This window comes from Bos indicus x Bos taurus, chromosome 9 (assembly GCF_003369695.1).
Source record: "Bos indicus x Bos taurus breed Angus x Brahman F1 hybrid chromosome 9, Bos_hybrid_MaternalHap_v2.0, whole genome shotgun sequence".
Taxonomy (NCBI): domain Eukaryota; kingdom Metazoa; phylum Chordata; class Mammalia; order Artiodactyla; family Bovidae; genus Bos; species Bos indicus x Bos taurus.
Window position 1 is genome coordinate 67,530,807 of NC_040084.1, and position 21,041 is coordinate 67,551,847.

Genomic DNA, 21,041 nt, shown 5'->3' on the forward strand with positions numbered 1-21,041 from the left:
AGAATGTTGAAGTCACATGAGAGCAAAATGAAACATGTTTTTAGAATAAGGCTATTCAGAGATTTATCTAACTCATCATTTCTCATTTTATTTTGTCAGTTGATGGCCTATGGCGGTAAACTCAGGTACACCATCTATTTTGAGGCTAGGGAAGAGACAGGTTTCTCTACATACAACCCACAAGTTATCATTCGAGGTGGAACTCCTGCTCATGCAAGGATTATCATCAGGCATATGGCTGCTCCTCTGATTGGCCAATTGACTAGGCATGAAATTGAAATGACAGAGGTAAGGTGGTTAGGTGTTGGGTGCCATGTTGCCAATGCATTTGCACTGAGTTTCTTCACAGTGGTTTCTTTTCTCGTTAACAGAAAGAATGGAAATATTATGGTGATGATCCTCGAATCAGCAGAACTGTGACCCGTGAAGACTTCCTGGATGTACTATATGATATCCATTATATTCTTATCAAGGCTACATATGGAAATATCATGAGACAAAGCAGGTAAACTATAATAAATATCCAAGTTAGTTTCTTCTTCTCGAGTCTATAAGAAAGATCAGTGAGATGTCAGACAAGAAAGATTTAGAAGTTGGGTTGCTAGTGTGATGATAGAAGACTAGTCAAGAATGACATCCAGGTCACCTGGTGTGAGTTATCACCACCATTTCCCCAACAAGAGACACAGAACCAGAAGCAAGATTAAGGGGGCAGATATTGAACTGATCCTCAACATGGTGAATTTCAGATGCTAAGCAAAAATTCAGGAGAAGATGTCCTGCAAGGTAGAGAGAGTTTGCTGCTGGGCTATAAATACGTTGTGAGATTGCTGAGAAAGTGTCCTCCTTCAACCCTCAGGGGAACTGGGCAGGGCCAAGTTGGTCCTGTCTCTTCCAACCATATGCATTACACACTCCAGTGTGTAATACGATATAGCCATCTTCCCTCTGCCATTCGCACCTGTTCACTCCAATGTGTAATATGATATAGCCATCTTCCCTCTGCCTTATGATGTGAAAAGACTGGGGATCACATTGAATAAGAAAGTACACAGAAGAAGAGCAAAAATGACTGTCATGAAAGCCAAAGGATGAGAATACTATAAAGGTGTGGGTATGGTCTTTTAATGACCCAAAGAGGACAATTAAAATGAAGCTCTTTGAAAGTTAGAATCACCAGTAACAATTACAATACCAGTTTTAGTGAAGTTCTAGGGCAGTAAGAGCCTCAAAGTTTTGAGGAATGAATGGGACACAATGAATCTAATATTATGAGTGGAGACTATTGTTTTCTGTGAATAAAATTGTAAAAGGGAAGAAAGAGGTAATGTCAAAGGTCAAGGGCTGATTGTTTAATCTGAGAGACAAGTAAGCATGTTTATATTACCATGGGACCGGGGAGGGGGAAGAATTAGCAGCAAGATATACATAAAAATGATAGAATAAAGAGAAAATAAATAATGGAGAAGTTGTGGTACTTCAACATCGTGAGTACACATTTACTTGAGGTCATGTGCCTCAAGTATAACGAAAACTTATCTAATGAGATAGAATGAGGAACTGTACAGATGTAGCTAAATGTTTACTGTGGAGGCAGAAAGTTGAGATTATACACATAGTCTCAGTTTCTCTGGCGTGTTAGTGTCTCTATTATAAGAATATGAAATCAATAGATGTTTAAAAATAATCTTATGTAACAAAATAGTAGATCAGTGCAGGAAAGCAAGAGAAAATTATGAACCCTCTCATTGACAAATCAATGAATCTAAAAATACCATGTTTCAAATGTTTCCATTATTAAGCATGTGGCAGAAAATCCTTTCTTTATTGCAGAAGATCCATATTGCTCTTCTGATTATACCAGAAGTAGAGACCAAATCAAGGACCAAAATTCACTTTCAAGTCTGTATTGCTTTGATTTCTTTTTCATATTTCTTATTTCTGACAGGAGATTCTTTTTTTTAATCGTAGATCTTTGTTGGTTATCTATTGATATTTTAAATATAAAAATGTGTATATGTCAATCCCAAGCAGGAGATTCTTTCCATGAAATAATTTTAAAAAGCATGAACCAAAATATCTTGTCAATTATATTGTTAATTATTTTAGAATAAAAAATATAAATTAGGTGACAGAAGCCAAACAGGTTCACATGTTGTAGAAGAAAGCAAGTAACCTTGTGAGTGTGCAAATATGTTATTTTGAAAATTGTTCCCTGCTTAATAAAAAAAGTTTGCTAGCACACAGAATATTTTGTTAGTAGATCTGTTAGAAATGATGTTGTCCTGCATTTTTCATCATGCTTTTTTCACCTCTCACACTGATCCCACCTTTCTGCACCTTAAGACTGCTTTTTCCCTTAAGTCCCTTTCTCTTATCACTTTATTTCATATACCTCACTAGATAATATCCTTTGGCTTAGGATTTCCTTTTTAAAAAACACTAAAATAAGTAAATACTTCACTTTTTCTAGAGTCAATAAAAACTAGAGTGAACACCTAGTAACGATAAAAACAAATAAACAGTGGATCAGCACTTGATTTTGTAAGACAAAGAATTTTGACAAAGATCAGAAATATGTTTGAGTCTTCCTCTCAACATAGTTAAGACAGAACCCCACTTCTTTATTCAGTTACAAATTTAAAGTCTCAGAAGCAAAGAGTTTTTTATACATGTGGTTTGAGATTCCAACTTTGTACATGTTAACGCTGAAATTTCCTTTTTTCTTTGCTTTTGTACTCTCCTACAAAAATTTATTTGAAGATCTTAACAACTTTGTTTTTTAGTATTCATTTACATAGAAGTCTGAATTTGGCTAAATCCCTGATTCAGGCAAAACAGTCAGTCTCTCATTCCCCAGGGGAAAAAAAAGATAATGTGTTGCAGAAATGTCTATTGCTAACACCATTCAGGTTCCATTTGATTTTTAAATACTCACTAGTCTGTTGTGTGTGTGTATGTGCCAGAGAAGGGAAGATGATGCTAGTAACTCCTCAGGTTATAGAATACCGTGAGATAACAGCAGAGATGATTTCTCAACAAACACCAGGTTACCTTCTTACTCCAGAGAATGCAGAGTGCTCCTTAAAGGAGGGGAGTGGCTTATTTACATATCACAAATGCTGTGCATCTACAAGAAGAGGAGAATGAAATCTGAATTTTAACTGAACATGTGTTGCATAAAGGCTGGCTGGTCTTCAGATCCCAGATTACAATAGGAGCCAAATCAGAATGTGCATTCATAATTCAGTACCAATAAAACCTACCTATGCTTGTTATAAAGTTTATGATTCAAGCTCCTTAAGCTTTTAGAGGTGCCTTTTATTGAAGCAAAACTATTCATTGTCTCATTTAAAAGTTTATTTGCAGAACATTTCATGTTACCAGTTAGTCAGTCATGAAATAGTCTGAGTTTATGGACTGCATATATTTTTAATGTATAATTTCAAATTACTGCAAAAGGTATCAGTATTTTCACTGTGAATAATTTTTTTCAATTACAAGGACCTTTCCACCAATAGGAAATGTGGATTAAGTTAGTTGAAGGAAAGACTAATTTGAGAGGTTCTTTATCTTCAGAAAGAGATCAATATTACTGTATTATGCTCAAGCATTGTTTTCTAGGTGGTTTTCTAAACTTCTTGAAAGAATGTTCAGAGATTCAAGAGCAAGAAATTGGGACCAGTTGCAAAGTAAAAGCAATTTCACTAGTAATGACAGGAGATTTGCCAACAGAGAATGACCTTGAGTTGTCTCTTTGAAAGAATGAAAATATCTAATTAATTGGCCATGTCTACCTGAAGCCACTCACATTTTTAGAAGCGGAGGGAAAACTCTTTATAATAACTTCTCAACAGGACATCAGACATCTAATTTCCCAAACACTTTATGATTTATGTGAATATTTTGCTAATGTGGAATCTCACCCTTTGAGGAAGCAAAAATGCAGGAGTAAGATGTGGAACATGGAGCCCCTAAAATTTAGCAGCTCCAAAACAATAGAATGAGTTTGTGGTTGTTAACAAAACCTTGGGAAGACCCTTCTTGCAGGATTGAGTATTTGCTAGGTAAGCTTAATTTACTGGTACTGCCATCTAAGTATTTGCTCACTGTTTCCAGGATTTCTGAAATCTCAATGGAGGTAGCTGAACCAGGACGCATCACAGCAGTGACTCCTCCAGCTCACTTGATAGAAAAATGTGATTGTCCCCCAGGCTATTCTGGCTTGTCCTGTGAGGTAAGCTGGCTCCAACTAACCTGCTTAAGCCCGACTTACTTAACCAGCTGAATGGAAATACTCCCAGGACCACCTTTAATGCAATCGGTTTTACTTTCAAGCATACCTTCAACCTACTTTATTTGACCTTCCACTCATAGTATGTGATTGCAGTAAGAAGAAGATGATGTTATTGTTTGCTAGAAGTAGGACTCATGACTCAAGGGAAATATTTAATAAAAATTAAAAGATTTGTAAAAATATGAAACAGGAAATAATGTTTTCTTAAGGCCCACTTACTGCATCTGATCTGTTTTCTTGGCACTTTTTTATGAACAGTTAGAGACATTGAAACTTCAGTGATTATGAGATAAGATTATATTGGGATTTGAGAGAATTTGAGAGATTATTTTAAAATACAGTATGTCAGAACTTAGGCAATAAATATCAGACTTTTCCCTTTAATATAGGCTTCTCAAAAGGACATATAACTGGCACTGTTCCAGCAGTGCCACTCTCCTTCAGTCATTATGTTTTTAAAACTGCATTTGTTACTTTCTGAGGTATTCCTTTGACTATCTTCAGAACCAGTGAATTTTCTAGATCTTTACTTTGTGGTGGTGGTTTAGCTGCTAAGTCGTGTTCAACTCTGCCAATGGACTATAGCCCACCAGGCTCCTCTGTCCATGAGATTTCCCAGGCAAGAATACTAGAGTGGGCTGCCATGTCCTCTCCAGAGGGTCTTCCTGACTCAGAGATGGAACCTGGCTCTCCTGCATTGTAGGCCAATTCTTTACCAACTGAACCAATTTAACTGTTAAAAATATTAAATCTTAATAGTGCTGTACTAAGTCACTTCCATGAAGTTAAAAGACTCTTGCTCCTTGGAAGAAAAGCTATCACCAACCTAGACAACATTTTAAAAAGCAGAGACATTACTTTGCCAACAAAGGTCCATCTAGTCAAAGCTACAGTTTTTCCAGTAGTCGTGTATGGATGCGAGAGTTGGACTACAAAGAAAGCTGAGTGCTGAAGAATTGATGCTTTTGAACTGTGGTGCTGGAGAAGACTCTTGAGAGTCCCTTGGACTGCAAGGAGATGCAACCAGTCAATCCTAAAGGAAATCAGTTCTGAATATTCATTAGAAGGACTGATGCTGAAGCTGAAACTCCAGTACTTTGGCCACCTGATGCAAAGAACTGACTCCTTGGAAAAGACTCTGATGCTGGGAAAGATTGAAGGCAGGAGGAGAAGGGGATGACAGAGGATGAGATGGCTGGATGGTAGCACCAACTCGATGGACATGAGTTTGAGGAAGCTCTTGGAGTTGGTGAAGGACAGGGAAGTCTGGCACACTGTGACTGAACTGAAGTCACTTCAGTCACGTCCAACTCTTTGCAACCCTATAAACCAATCTAAGAAGAAAGAATTTGTGCTGTAGAGCTGGAGCAAGCCATGGAGGCCCCTCCCAGGCCAGCCAGTTGCTGCACTGAGGGGTCTGAGGGAGAGGGACCGAGTGTGCAGGCAGTTACTAGGGTCTTGGGGATTTACCAGCTGAAGCCAAAGCAGGTTTATAAGCTGCACAAGGCTAAACTGTAGCCTGCCAGGCTCCTCTGTTCATGGAATTCTCCAGGCAAGAACACTGTAGTGGGTTGCCATCTCCTTCTCCAGGGGGATCTTCCCGACCAAGGAATCAAACTCGGGTCTCCTGGGTACTCCTGCATTGCAGGCAGATTCAGGGTATGATCTAGGGAAAGGTGAAATTGTTGACAACCTGGCCTGGGTTTGAATCTCTACTTCATTGTATACTAAGACTGAGGTCTTGTGCAGCTTATAAACCTGCTTTGGCTTCAGCTGGTAAATCCCTAAGACCCTGAGTAACTGCCACCACACCCGGTCCCTCTCCTTCAGACCCCTCAGTGCAGCAACTGGCTGGCCCAGGAAGGGCCTCCACAGCTTGCTCCAGCTCTACAGCACAAATTCTTTCCTCTTAGATTGGTTGTTGGCCCCCCCACACACCAGTTAGATATTTTTAACATCTCTCGCATCTACTGCCCAAGAATCACAGAAAGACTAAATGAACTAGAACTTAAGCACTTATCACAGTGCCTGGTGGAGTCATTATTAGTTAATGTGGTTAATGGTATTATTACTGGAATAAATAGTTATACATCTGTGTATTTATTTATAAATATAGTGGACCCTTGAACAACTTAGAACTGCCTGGATCCACTTATGTATGAATTTTTTCAGTAAATATACAGTGGGCCCTCCACCAGTTTCCATTCCATGGATCCAACCAACTGCAATCAAAAATTCCATCTGTGGTTGCTTAAATCCACTAATGCTGAATCCATGGATATGAGAGAGCCGAGTCAGATTTCAGGATCAATGGAGACTCCTGGAACTAATCTCCTGGCAGATAATGAGGAAGGACTATAATTTTGTATAGCTTTTGTAAATAGGATTTGAGAAGTTCTATTAAGTATGGTTTGCAAGGCAGGTGAAATACAACTTTAAAACAATGAACATGACTCTCCTGAGAGGTGGCATGGTATGATGAAAATAGAAAGGCATTTGGTTTGGGTGAATCCTGCCTAACTCCTCCAGATGAACAGGGCATTTGCTTTTTGTTATTGGACTTTGGGTTTTTTTTTTTTAACTTGTACAATCATCATGTGGATTAATGTAAATGAAAATATAAATATAAAATCTCCATTGTAAATTGAAGTGCCATTCAACTTAGCTATCATCATATGAATTTCACATAGTCATAAAACCATTTCATAAGAATAACTGTAAATATCTGTGAAATATTTTTGGAATAAATTTTTAGCTCTGTGACTGCTCTGAATGGCAATATTTATTTGAATGAACAAATAATCCATCTCCTTATTGTCATAACTTCTTCATACACATGTATACTTTTGCACATACACCAGTAACTATATCCCTGGAATAGCAAATGGCAACCTGCTCTAGTATTCTTTCCTGGAAAAAACCATGGACAGAGGAGCCTGCTGGGCTACAGACCATAGGGTCACAAATAGTTAGACGCAACTGAGTGACTTAGCACAATAAGTATGTATATTGTACTTAAAATCACAACCCAATATGTGTGAAATATCCATATGTACACACAGTGGAGATGTGAAAAAATGAGAGAGTAAAAAAGGCACATACAGAATATGCTACCTTTACAATGAGCATGAAAAAAGATAAAAGAAAGAATTTGAGATTTTTATAGACAAAAGGTGGAATTTTATTTATCCCAAGGAATGTTGGCCTGCACTGCTGTCTCACTGTGTGACCTTGGTCAATCCCTTAATTGCTATCGGCCTTAGTTATTATATAGTTAGCCAATCTATAAAATTACAGGTTGGGTTTTGTAGTTCCAACATTCTCTGGTTCTATGATATTATTTTTCTATACAACATATTGAGTAAGTAATCAAGATTGACCTTTAGATATCTCGAAAAGAAACTCACTACAGCTATGTTTTCTGCATTTATTTAAAAGAATACTCTTCCCTTATAAAGAAAAATATTAGCAAAGAAGCAAATGATTTTAATGCAATCTACTTTCACACACACACACATGCACACACCTTCCATTCCAGATTTTAAATGTTAAAACTCATCTTATTATAATCAACAAGCTTTTAAATAGTATATTCTAAAATGTACTTTCCTATTAATTGTAGTAAATTTCCATCATTATATGAAAATATAAATTAGCACAAATAAAGCAAATATTATATGAAAAAAATCAACAAAAACTAGACATACATACAAACTATGATCTGCATTGGTGGCTTCACCTATGTCCTGTGAATTTCACTTAAACTCCTATGGACAGACAATAATTAAAGTAATATCTTTAGTGGCAAGATTAGAGAATAAAGACCAATCTCTTATAATAAGGTACCTGAGGTTTTCTCCACAACCCATTGCCTCTAATCCATTATGCATCTTGTTTATAATTCATCTTGATTCTAAAGTGTAATTACTCAGGCATAAAATCTCATCATCAAAGCAAGAACTAAGGACAGGTTTAAAATAATACATCCCATTCTAGTAACATATGCTTTGGGTCGTGAATACACAAAGCAATTCCTTTACAATATTTTCACCAAATGTAAGGTATTCTAGAGACATATGCATTTACAAGCTACTCATTTCATGTTTTTATACAGAAATGTGGTTGCAAATAAACAAAATTAAGTGTTAGTTACCATACAGCCAGTTGTGAGGACCTAGCATTGTCTATTACCTGTAGGATTATAATACTATAGCCCTGTTCATTGAAAATGTCAGTTCTAGAAATGATTACTTTTTATAATTTATCATTAGAAGTAGAGACTGGGTTACCTTTAGATAGATATCAAATAAAAAACACAATTTCCTTATCACTTTTGCTGTTGTGGGAGCCATTTAGATTACCATACTTTACCTAAGCTGCTCCTCACTATTACCTCAGTTAACATTGTTTTCTCAACTGACCTAATCTCAGGTTAGGGTGTATGCAGAAACTGAAACTATTCGTTGTTGAATATGTGGTTCTCTGCAATAAGACCATGGAAATCAGATATTCACAGATAATCTCTTGGTGATGTTTTGTTCATTTAATCATCTTTCCCCTTCCACCATGTTTTAATAGTGCTTCTGACTCATGGCTAAATGGTTAGTATATACTGGATCACCTCTCACAAACTGTCAGGTGACTGCCAAAAATATGTTTTTTAAATACTCAATGTATACCTATTACCAGCTCATAACACTCAAAAGACAAAATAGTAAGACAGACTTTTTTTCTTATACATGCATGCTTCTGGGGATGTCCTTTACCATTTTCATTGTACATGGAAGACCCAAAGACTCTTCATATTCATTAAATATTAAGGAACATGGTAGGGTAAGTGGCATACATTGTAAGTGTGTTTCTCAATGCAGTAAAGAACAATCACCATTGGCTTTTTTTTTTTTTTTTTAGTATATTCTCAATGACTAAAAAGTTATCTGGAATAGAAACAACTCATTGATTTATTAAAAATCAAGCACTGCACACACACATCATCTCATTTAATCCTCACAGCAACCCTGTTAAAACACACACACACAACTGACCATTTATTGAGAGCTTACTGTATCCTTCACAACGTTATGTGCATTCCCTAATATACTGACACCAACATTGAGTGTATTGTGATTCTCATTTTATGGGTGAGGAAATGAAAGCCCAGGCAGGTTAGGAAACCTGCCTTTTATCACACAGTTAGAAGACAGTGAACAGCTATTTAAACCTGGCTCAAAAAACCTAGATACATGAATGTGTGCATGCATGCTAAGTCACTTCAGTCATGTCCAACTTTTTGTGACTCTATGGACTATAGAGTCCATAGGCTAGGCTTCTCTGTCCATTGGATTCTCCAGACAAGAATACTGGAGTAGGTTGTCAGGTCCTTCTCCAGGGGATCTTCCCAACCCAAGGATCAAACCAACGTCTCTTATGTCTGCTGCATTGGCAGGCAGGTTCTTTACCACTAGTGCCACCTGGGAAGCCCCAGATACATTACTAGTCAGCCACTAAGTTCTGCAACACCCTTACATTCCAGGTGAGGAAACTTCAGTCCATAGTATTTAAAATCTGTACAAGTCATCTGTAGTAAGTGGTAGAACAGGAAATAAACCCAGGATTGTCTGATTGTAAAACCCATGTAAAGATACGAGAGAGTGTTTTTTACTAGCAACAGCAGAAGTGTCTATTTTTATTAAACTCTGAGGAGGACAGAGGGGTGTTGTGTAACCTCACACCTGGAGCATGTTGGCTTTCTACTTCCTTTGTCTCACATTCCCTTTTCTCCTCCCTCCCACATTTTTGTACAGTTCAGTTCTAACATTTTGATGGAATACCATATTATGAAGACAAACATGGAAGGAGAGCAGAAGAAAATTGAGCTCTGAATAATTTCTGCACAAGAGAAGAAGAGAATTTGGGAAAAGTTTGAGTTAAGAAAAAAAGGGATAAGATTAGGACCATGTTTATTTACTTGCCTTTCAATAATTTTTTAATTTTGTTCCAGAATGGATTTTTAAACAGGACTTTAAAAAGTAGCTATTATCTTTCCTCTTTTGTTCTCAACTCAAACATAATGATTCTCATGAATTTTGCCCTAGTTGACTGAGAAGAAAAACATCTGATTTTAAAAAGCATCCTCGGCAATGTGAAAAACAGATTAAAAAAGTACAAATAAGATCCACAAGAGTAGGAGATTAAAGAGGAATAAATGCATTTACATTCCTTTACAAAGTGTTTTAAATTTCTCTTGTATTGTGGAGTAGTCTTTTTTTTCTTTTTTTTTTTTTGCTAACTCTTAGAAATTTGATCTGTAAAGACACACAATTAATCTGGAGTGTTAGAACTGTAGAAACTTCAGAAAACAACTGAGTTAATACATATGCTCATTTGTGGGATGAGGAAACCACATCTCAATGACACCAAGTGATTTGCCTGTATCCCTCAGGCAAAACAAACTTGGAAAATCAAGGTTTCTATATTCATTGATGTCACAGTGCCAGAGTCTGTATGCCCTTCAAAGACACACATTTCCAGCAGAGAGCGAGGAACGTGCCAGTAATTCTCAATCCTGGCTGCTTATTAGACCCTCCTGTGAGTTTTACAACCAACACTGGCCCAGCTTTCCACCAATTACATGAGAATCTCTGGGGGCAGAGCCAGGTATCAGTATTTAAAGCTCCTCAGACGATTCTGTGTGCAGCCAGGGTTGAGAATCACAGAGACAGGCCTAGAAGCTTCCACATAGAGCTTGAGTTGAAGCCCAGACTTGTACTCCCCCTGGAGTGCTTTTCTACTTTGTCCTGCTCTTTCCAGAGAAGAGCCATAGCAATAAGAGAAATTGGGTATATTACAGTAAATTTCACCTGCCAGGGCTCCTTTAGATTTCAGTCCATAACATTGAATTGCATATGACTCCTCAATGAAAATGACCATCTCTTAATGTTATTCTTCTTGTAAGACCTGTTTTAAACTTCTGTTTGATTTAAAAAATAGAGCTAGGAACTCTCAGTTTGTGTGATCTTTAAAGACACCCCCCCAAGAAAATATACCAGTAAAATAACAGTAAGTATATGGGTATCCAAGGATGAAATCTATACAAAAAAAATCCAATTTTATTCTACAGTCAGCATGCACCAGAGTTGGAACAACCTATGCTGTGTAACCTTTTTAAATACACCTTAGATTGTTGCCTCAATTATGCTTAAATGAATTCCTGAGCCATAATTTCCAGACCTTACTTGGTAACAATAGCAAAAACGAACCTTGATTTTGAATAATATGAATAAACTTATTCAAGTATCTGATTCTCCCACTATAAGATAAATAGGACTCCAAATATTTTGAATACTATTCCTGGTTCTATCAGCTTGCTCACATCCAGGACATTATTATATCTCATTAGAATTTCCTACAGGCCAAGATAAAAGCAGAGAGAATCTTAAGTGCTTAATTGAAGTACTCTCACATTATCCAAATCAAAACAAACAAGAGAGTGCAGATGATCGTTTTCTTTTTCTAAGGAACCTCTGCCTACTCCACCCTGGTTTTGGTGGAGAACCAAAAGAATGCAAAGGCATAAAGAAGTTCTTAATTTAATATTTTCCCCTGCTTATTCAGCAGTCACTTCTCTCATCAGTGGGAGCAAGGTATCCTGTGGGAAAAAGTTGACATGGATAACATCCCTTCATAATCTTTAGTGGAATCTGAAAAACTAGCTCCTACCTCTTACTCATAAATCAACAATGGCTGATAAATGCAGCAGCTTTGCATAATAAGAGATCTGAGCCCAAAACACAGGACTGTTCTCATTTCCTCTTCAGAGCGATGGGCTTTCTTCCAAGGAGCCAGTGATGTTTCTTGATAAATTTACATAATACACCCGAATGAAGATGGAAGCCTTGATTTTGCATATGTCAGCTTTGTTAGCAGTTTCCTGTTTGCCCTCAGATTTTTATTGCAAGATGAAAAAAACTACATCAAGAAAAGATACATTTTATTGGTGGCCTGATATTCCCAAGACATGTAAAGCTCTTATTATTTTGAATTTCTTACTTTTATAGTCTTTAAATTATACCTATATAAATAATGCAACTGCAATACTTTTTATTATTTAATTTTTTGCTGAGTCTCATTGGACATTTGCTAGCTACCCATCAAGCACAGTAGAGACAGCTTTTAGGTTGTCAAGGACACTGGGATTCTCTCTTTAGGCCATATGACAATTTTATTTAAAAACAAACTTCTTCCTCAAGAAAAAAGACTATGTGAAGTTTGCTCAGGCTGAGTGGTATTTGCAAATGACAACTTTCCTTTGCTAACATCTGATAACACAGATGCTGCCTGTATACTTGATGGACCAGGCAGAAATACGCATTAGAAATCAAAAGTGACATTCACTGTTTGTAAGTGGTGTTGCCTTTCCCACTGATGAGATGAAAAATATCTTTCTTTTTTACTAGTGAAGAACCCAAGTTTTGCTAAAGAAAGCTTTCCAAGTTGGCTCTCCTAATTGGCCCCTTTTTCTTTCAGACATGCACGCCAGGATTTTATCGACTGCGTTCTGAGCCGGGTGGCCGAACCCCTGGAGCAACCCTGGGAACCTGTGTTCCTTGTCAGTGTCATGGACATAGCAACCTGTGTGACCCTGAAACCTCCATATGCCAGGTATTCACCTGAGCCTTTCTTGAATAAAGCCCATGTTCTCATTTCTCCTTACACATATTGATAAACTGAGTGCAGAGATCAGCTAACCTGCAGGGAACTTAATTGTATACATATATGTGTGAGTGTGTGTGTGTAAGAAATATTTGAAGAAAAGACATCGTGCTGCTGCTGCTAAGTCACCTCAGTCGTGTCCGACTCTGTGCAACCCCATGGACTGCTATGCATTTTAAAAAATAATTTAAAAATTATAACTGGAAAAATCACTGCTCATATCAAGAAATAGTATATTAATACCAACAGCATCTTAGACAAGTACCAGAATCGGAGAAGGCAATGGCACCCCACTCCAGTACTCCTGTCTGGAAAATCCCATGGACGGAGGAGCCTGGTAGGCTGCAGTCCATGGGGTCGTGAAGAGTCAGACACGACTGAACGACTTCACTTTCACTTTTCACTTTCATACATTGGAAAAGGAAATGGCAACCCACTCCAGTGTTCTTGCCTGGAGAATCCCAGGGACGGGGGAGCCTGGTGGGCTGCCTGCCGTCTATGGGGTCGCACAGAGTCAGACACGACTGAAGCAACTTAGCAGCAGCAGAATCACAAGGGGGTTTTTTTCTGATTATAATTAAAAATAAACTCTTTGTAAGAAATTAATTATAGAAAAGTATTAAGGAAAAAAGTCATCAAAAATTCAAGATAGATATTTAATATTTTATGTGTTTCCCACCAATTTTATGTATTTGCTTATAAAGAAGATTTATATGATACCATAGGTGTAGTTTTATGTCCTGAATTTTTTTTAAAAATGTACATATCATGAGCATATTATGTTGCTAGTCTTTACAATCTTTATACTCTTTGATTTGATATCCCATAATTTAACTTTTTAAAGAATTTTTAATTGCTCTTTTTTTTATTTTTTTATTTTTGTGATATTCCTGCTAAAACCCCATTTTCTCATCCCTGGAGCAATCAGGACTGTGGAGAAATTCAAGTTTTACATGTCACCACTTGGGGCCCCCAAAATCTAATCCCACACAGCTCTGGGTATCTCTGCTGAATTCCTTCACCACCTCTTCTAGTCTTCTGAAACCCCCATGGAGCCTTGTGGAACTCATGACCAGAAATCAGCAAAATCCCTACATAATCTCCCTCTTCCCTTGATTTCCTCTTCATTTGCTCAAAGTGAAACGCGATTTCCCAACACATTGCTCCCCAGCCATGCTCTCAAGTGAAAGCCACTGTTTTTTCTCACACTCTTCATTCCCCTGAGCCTGAAGGTGGGGCCACTTTCATATCACCCTTTTCTCTTCTGTAACAACCCCCAGCTTTGAATCTCACGTCTCCATTCATTTGCCCACTGTACCTGCTTGTTGAAGCCACATTCTAACCCTCAGGTCACCTACCACATTCCTGGAAGATTTTTAATTTGCATCATTGCCATTCACTGTAGCACCACTTCTGTCATAATTCCTACTGATTCTGATGCCCATAAAATGAACTCCTCCACACCCTTAACTTTAGTGTCTTGTCCTCACTCCACGAGCCTTTCCGAGAGCTTGTCATTATCAGGAACTGAGAGCTTCTATAGTCTCAAGGTAAACCATCCTCTCCTTTGACTGGAAATGGCTACCCATTCCATTATTCTGCCCTAGAAAATTCCGTGGACTATGTAGTCCATGGAGTTGCAAAGAGTTGAACATGACTGAGCTACTTCACTTTTCATTTCTTAATACTTCAGTGTCAACATTTTTAGTCTCATCATTGACATTCACATCTTTTAACGTTCCTTGTGACTCCCATGCCCTCACTTTCTAACCAGCTTAATATCCATGTGGAGAAGGCAATGGCACCCCACTCCAGTACTCTTGCCTGGAAAGTCCCATGGATGGAGGAGCCTGATGGGCTGCAGTCCATGGGGTTGCTGGGAGTCGGACACGACTGAGCGACTTCACTTTCACTTTTCACTTTCCTGCATTGGAGAAGGAAATGGCAACCCACTCCAGTATTCTTGCCTGGAGAATTCCAGGGATGGGGGAGCCTGGTGGGCTGCTGTCTATGGGGTCACACAGAGTCGGACACGACTGAAGTGACTTAACATAATATCCATGAGCCTTCTTTATTATCGCTGCTTTGTAATGTTCATTTTTCTTATTACTACTCATTTACTGACCTGAACAGTTAGTGTTCAGGTCTTCATTGTATTTGATTTATTAGCAGTGTTTGCTGCTCTGAGTCACCCATTCCTCTTGAAGCTTTTGTTCAGTTTAATTTTCTGGACATGGTATTCTCGGGATTTTCTTGGTAAAGTCTGCTCTTTGATAGTTTTCTTTTCTGTTTTCTCCTCATTACCTGAAATCAATACATTGATATTCCTAGGACTGAATCCTTGGAGCAATTTGCTTCTCTAACAATATTCATTCTCATGGTGATCTCCCCCAGGCAATGACTTTCAATATCTATTCTGAGATTGCATAGTATTTACCATTATTTCTATGATTACATTTTAGCTCCAACTTTTTAATCTTTCCAGAATTTATTATAATTGGGGAGATAATTTTTCTTCAAATATGTTACTTTAAAGAAATATTTACTTAATAATATTTCCTTTTCTCCTTGACACATCATGGTGTCTGAATATATACTTATTTCTTTTACTTGTGTTAAGATATGTTTTAAAGAGCATCTATTCTTTTCTCCTTACATTTTAGTTCCTATTATAATGCCCTGATTACCTTCATTTTATGGTAAATTATAAATTCTAGTAAAGCAAGGCTGTTTGCTACACTTATTTTTCTAATTTTCTTAGCTTATTGTACTTATATATTCCTTCAAATGACATTTTGATTCACTATTTCCTCTCTTCCCCAAAAAATAGCACTAGAATTTTTATTTGAAGTGTATTAAGCGGTTCATAAACAATCATCGTCTTTACACTATTGAATTATCCTCCCTAAACCTTAAGAATATGATACTCTTTACTTTCAAACATTTTATGCTTCATAGTTTTTTTAGTATTACCTATATGGGCTATGCATTTCTTATGTTAAAATTATTGCCACGTATCTTACATTTTCTTATTAATGGTAAGCATTATATTTTTTATTTCAATGTATTTATTAACTGGTCATTACTGGTAAATATTGACAAAATAGATTTTTTACATGTTTTTTAACATTCAACTACTTTCTTTCTAGCTCTAGACATTTCTTAGTTGATTCAGTTATTTTTATATTTACAATATTTTCAAAAAACTATATATGTGTCTTCCTTGCCAGAGCTCTCTCTCATATAATACTTTCATAGTTTTGCTTTAAGTCTCAAAAAATGTTATATAGAAGGGTGGTCAGCTTCCTATCTTATTCATGATTTTAATAAGAATGACTCAGATCTTTTATCACAAAGTACAATTCTGGCGATTAGTTTAACGTAAATATTTTTCATCCTATTAAGACAACTTTTTATTCCTGACTTCTTAAAGACTGTCTTCTTTCAATCAAGACAGAATATGGAAATTTATAATATGCTTATTTGTGAGGACTGGAGCAGAGGTGTAGATACTAACCATCCTTGAATTCTTGAAATAATTGTCATTTGGTTTAAGGGTAATGTTTTTTCCCAACTTTCTGGCCAGTAAAATTCAACAGATAATTTCAGAGGTGGTTAACATACATTCTTAAGTGAGAATTAAATGCATTTTTCTTTCTTATGCTATCTTCACTGTAAATTATAATAGTAATGTCACTCCATATGATGCTGGGAAAAATTGAGGGCAGGAGGAGAAGGTGGGCGGCAGAGGATAAGATAGTTGGCTAGCTTCACTGACTCAATGGACATGAGTTTGAGCAAACTCCAGAAGATGGTCAAGGACAAGGAAGCCTGATGTCCTGCAGTTCGCAGGATCACCAAGAATCAGACACAACTTAGCAACTGAACAACAATGAATAATTTAGAAGTCCTCATAAAAGATACAGTTTAATTTCATTTTTATTTCAGATAAAAGTTGTTGTATTTATACCGTCTGTACTCTTTTGACCAACTGATTATTATAACCACTTTTGGGCCAACAATTCTTACTGTAAGCTCCATTTTCTGAGATATCCCTATGTGAAATAAAAATAAATACATAAATGCATCAGACATACACAGCTAGTATAAATTATTGTGGTCTGAATTTTTATATTTTCCATCAGGGAGCTTACAACTTTTGAGGTTAGGCAACTTTGCTCATCTTTGAAACACTTCATGAGACAAATAGGAAATAACTATGATTACTCCAATGCTATATCTGAAGCAACTGAAGCATACAGATTTCTTTACTATTTTTACTGTGTTTCCCAGTTAAATATCATATCCACTACACAATGCAATACCCTCTATGTTGGCATGGTGGTTATAAACATGACTCTGTGGTCGGACTGCCTTGATTCAAATTCTGGCTTCATCCATTATGGGCTGTGTAAGCTTAGTCAACTTATTTAACCTCAATGGCGTCTTAATTTCCTCATTTATAAAATGAAGATAATAATAGTACTGAATCATAGAGTTTTTCTATGGATTCAATGAAATGCTAGGTAAAAGGCTTAGAACATTACTTGGCACATGATAAGCTCTATAGTAGAAGTTATGGCTATGATGATTAATGATAATAAAGATGTTAATTACCATACATATTATCCACCATTTATAGTCTAAGAACCAGATGATAATTAATCAAAAATTATTGTAAAAAGCATTGCTATATCTAATGCTGTGCCAGATTTTCTCTTATCTTGTTTTTTCTTTTCCTTTATTCCTTTCTTCAGAAATAAAGAGTAGAAAAATACTGTAGAAAATTTCACAAGCTAAACATTTCACCTGTAAAATAAAACACATCACTTTATAACTACCCTCTTAATAATTATTAATGACACAAGAGAGCTGTTGCTTCTTCGTAGATGCTAATAAATCCTACACATAGGCATGTTATTACCAATATCTAAGTTACCATTGCCTCTTAAGGAAAACTTTCTTCAAAATGAAATAGTAAAACCTACAAAATATTGAACCTCATGCCAGAAGGGGGAGAAGAGGTAGGTGATTTAATACTGATCCATACACACACACACACATACACACACACGCACGCAATCATAAAAATAGATAAGATAGTCAGAGTTTTAAGAGTTTATATAACACATCTATAGCTTTGTATTTTTATACACATATATATTCTCATTGAATTTTCACTAAACCTATAGTCAATATTGGGCTTCCCAGGTGCCACTAGTGGTAAAGAACCCAGGAACCATAAGAAACACTGGTTCGATCCCTGGGTTGGAAAGATCCCCTGGAGGAGGAATGACAACCCACTCCAGTATTCTTGCTTGGGAAATCCCACAGAGAGCCTGGCAGGCTATAGTCCATAAGATCACAAAAAGTAGGACATGACTGAGTGACTTACATAGTCAATATTATTTCTCCAACACTTTACATGGGAATATTGAAATCTCAGGTGGCACAAATAACTTTTTCAAGACTAAACAAGTTGTGAAAATATTATTTTTACTCTATCACAATTCTTATTTTAAAATGAAAGGATAAAGTAAATCTCTATCATTGACCTGCTGTGTTGTCTGTAACACTCAGTCTCCATGGTTAAGCAATTAGTTCCATCTTCAGTAAACTCATAACTAGAATCTACTGTGTTTAAGTCTTTTTAAAATAAACCTTATCTTATTTAATCTATCTTACCAAGGTAGAAATTATTAGTATTTTATTACAACTCTGAAAATTAATCCTAAAAAATTTTAAGTAACTTACAGAGCCTTCAGTAAAAAGTATTAGAATCAGGTTTCAAATCTAGTACAAAATAATACTTGCTGATTATGGGTGAGAGTAATCATACTTTTAGCTGATGGAATGAGTGTGATTTTGAAGGTCCAGGTGAATTTTACCCCAGTGTATTAATAGAATCTGCAATGTGATTAAGAGCTGTATATGAAAAAAATTTGCAAAATCATGAAAATATGAAATTTGTCACAGGATGGAGAACAATAAAGTGTCATACCAGGTTTTAAAAAGGAAAGTAGAATGTAAGAAACAGATTGAGTTTGATCTCCAGTGAAATATAATGTTTATTAGCTATCAGAATAGGTTCCCTTAAAATAAGACGTATCAGGCTAATTGCTTGAGTTACGATGTATATAACATCTGAGACCATAGTCCCATGATTCTCAGTATAATTTCACATTCATCATAGAATGTAATAAATGATGTGTCAAACTTAGTAAAAAAGATTAACAGCTACTATGTGTCCAACTTTATGTATGTACCAGAACCAGGGCTTGCCACTGTAGATAATCTTTTCTCATTTATTCTTACAATAAATTGATGAGAAAGGATTATTCCTTCTAATACAGCTGATAAAATGATGCTGAGAGAAATTAAATAATTTGCTTAAGTCATAAGCCTAAGAGTCAGATCTATGGTTCAAACTCTGGTTTGTTCAGATGGGCATTTGATAGAACATTTCATTATATGCTCACAAACAGGGCTGAAAATATAGGCCAAATAGTGATCAGTTAACAGGTTCAGTGGATGTAGAAGCTGCTAAACAGCATAACCTAGAATAAGCTCTAGAGATGTCTCCATTGATGAGGCATAGGATTTGTGTTTGACCCCGTCATGTTCAAAATCTTTTTCAGTGATTTGAATGAAATCTATCAAATATTCAGATGATGTAAAGTGTTGGATGCTGTCAATAATCAAAAAGAGCCTGGCAGGTAGAATTATGAGCCACAATTAACAAGGTTAAATTAATAGAGTAGGTTTTGAACTTAGGCTCACTTGTTTATTCATTCTTGAGGCATTTTTTAATAAGTATTACAATGTTCAGGCATAGTGGTGGGTTCTGGGAATATAAAGATAAGGAATGTGTGGGTATTGCCCTCTAGGAATTTATATACTAGTGTTTAAGGTAAAAAACAGAGGGAATGACACATAATAGCAATTTCTATGAAATAGGAGTTCTTATTTTACTATATAGATTCACTTGTATAAGATCAAGATCAAGGATGGAAGTATGTTAAATATATTTGGTGAGATTTAGAATCTCTATTTTAAGAGAAATTCTGACTAATCAGGGTTGTTAACTGTTTAGCTTGAGAAAAAGATTTAGGAAGTAATAATGTACTTAAGATATTTGAAGACTTTCCCTGAGAAATGGAAATTAGACTTAATCTGCATAGCTTCAGAAGGCAGAGCTTGGGTCCCTAATTGAAATTAGAGTGAAACATTTTCAATCAGCACAAGGAAAAGCTTTGTGAAAGTAAAAGTGTTAGTCACTCAGTCCTATCCGACTCTGTGACCCCATGGACTGTAGCCCATCAGGCTCCTCTGTCCATGGAATTCTTCAGGCAAGAGTACTGGAATGGGTAGCCATTGTCTTCTCCAGGGAATCTTCCCAACCCAGGGATCAAACCCAGGTCTCTTGCACCACAGGCAGTCTTTACCTTCTGAGCCACCAGGGAGGATTTAATCTGCATAGCTTCGGAAGGCAGAACTTGGGTTACTAACTGAAAATTAGAGTGAAACAAGTTTTCATTCGGCATAAGGAAAAACTATGTAGCTTATGGTTATACAAGATGAAAAGGGCTGCCTTTGAGAATCCATGCATTTAATAATATGTCAAGGAGTGTGAAGAGGCATCCCTATAAAGAAAAATAGTAACTTCTCACCTTAGTTCAAAGATACCAAATATTAATACAATATTCATTTGATTTAGTGGAAGGAATGAATACCCCGTTTTCCCATGTACAAAAAACAAAAACGAATGCTATATATTGTAATCTACTATTGAAATGATACTGGCATATATTAATCTCCAGATTATTAAACTTCTCTTTAGGCATCTAACACATAAAATTTTTTTCTAAAGATTAATTTCTGTATAAGAAAAATATTATGTCCTCTATTTCAAAGGAAACAGGAAAGTCATATGAAAGATTGATGTCAAAAGTTTCAAAAATAGCATCATGATTTGTGTGCTGTGTTTGTGGGGCTAAGTGGGGCATTTAATTCAGTTAACCAAGTTTAGTAT

At 36.4% G+C, this 21,041-nt stretch overlaps 1 protein-coding gene across 6 annotated transcripts in view; it reads left to right on the forward strand.

Moving 5' to 3' along the window:
- Positions 1-21,041, forward strand: part of LAMA2 (laminin subunit alpha 2) — a 693,105-nt gene that overhangs the window by 465,299 nt on the left and 206,765 nt on the right. For all 6 annotated transcript variants that reach the window (XM_027551500.1, XM_027551497.1, XM_027551499.1 and 3 more), the window contains 4 exons: positions 100-288; positions 372-505; positions 4,120-4,237; positions 12,824-12,958. In XM_027551500.1, the coding sequence (XP_027407301.1) occupies positions 100-288; positions 372-505; positions 4,120-4,237; positions 12,824-12,958 (576 nt within the window). The remainder of the gene's footprint in view (positions 1-99; positions 289-371; positions 506-4,119; positions 4,238-12,823; positions 12,959-21,041) is intronic.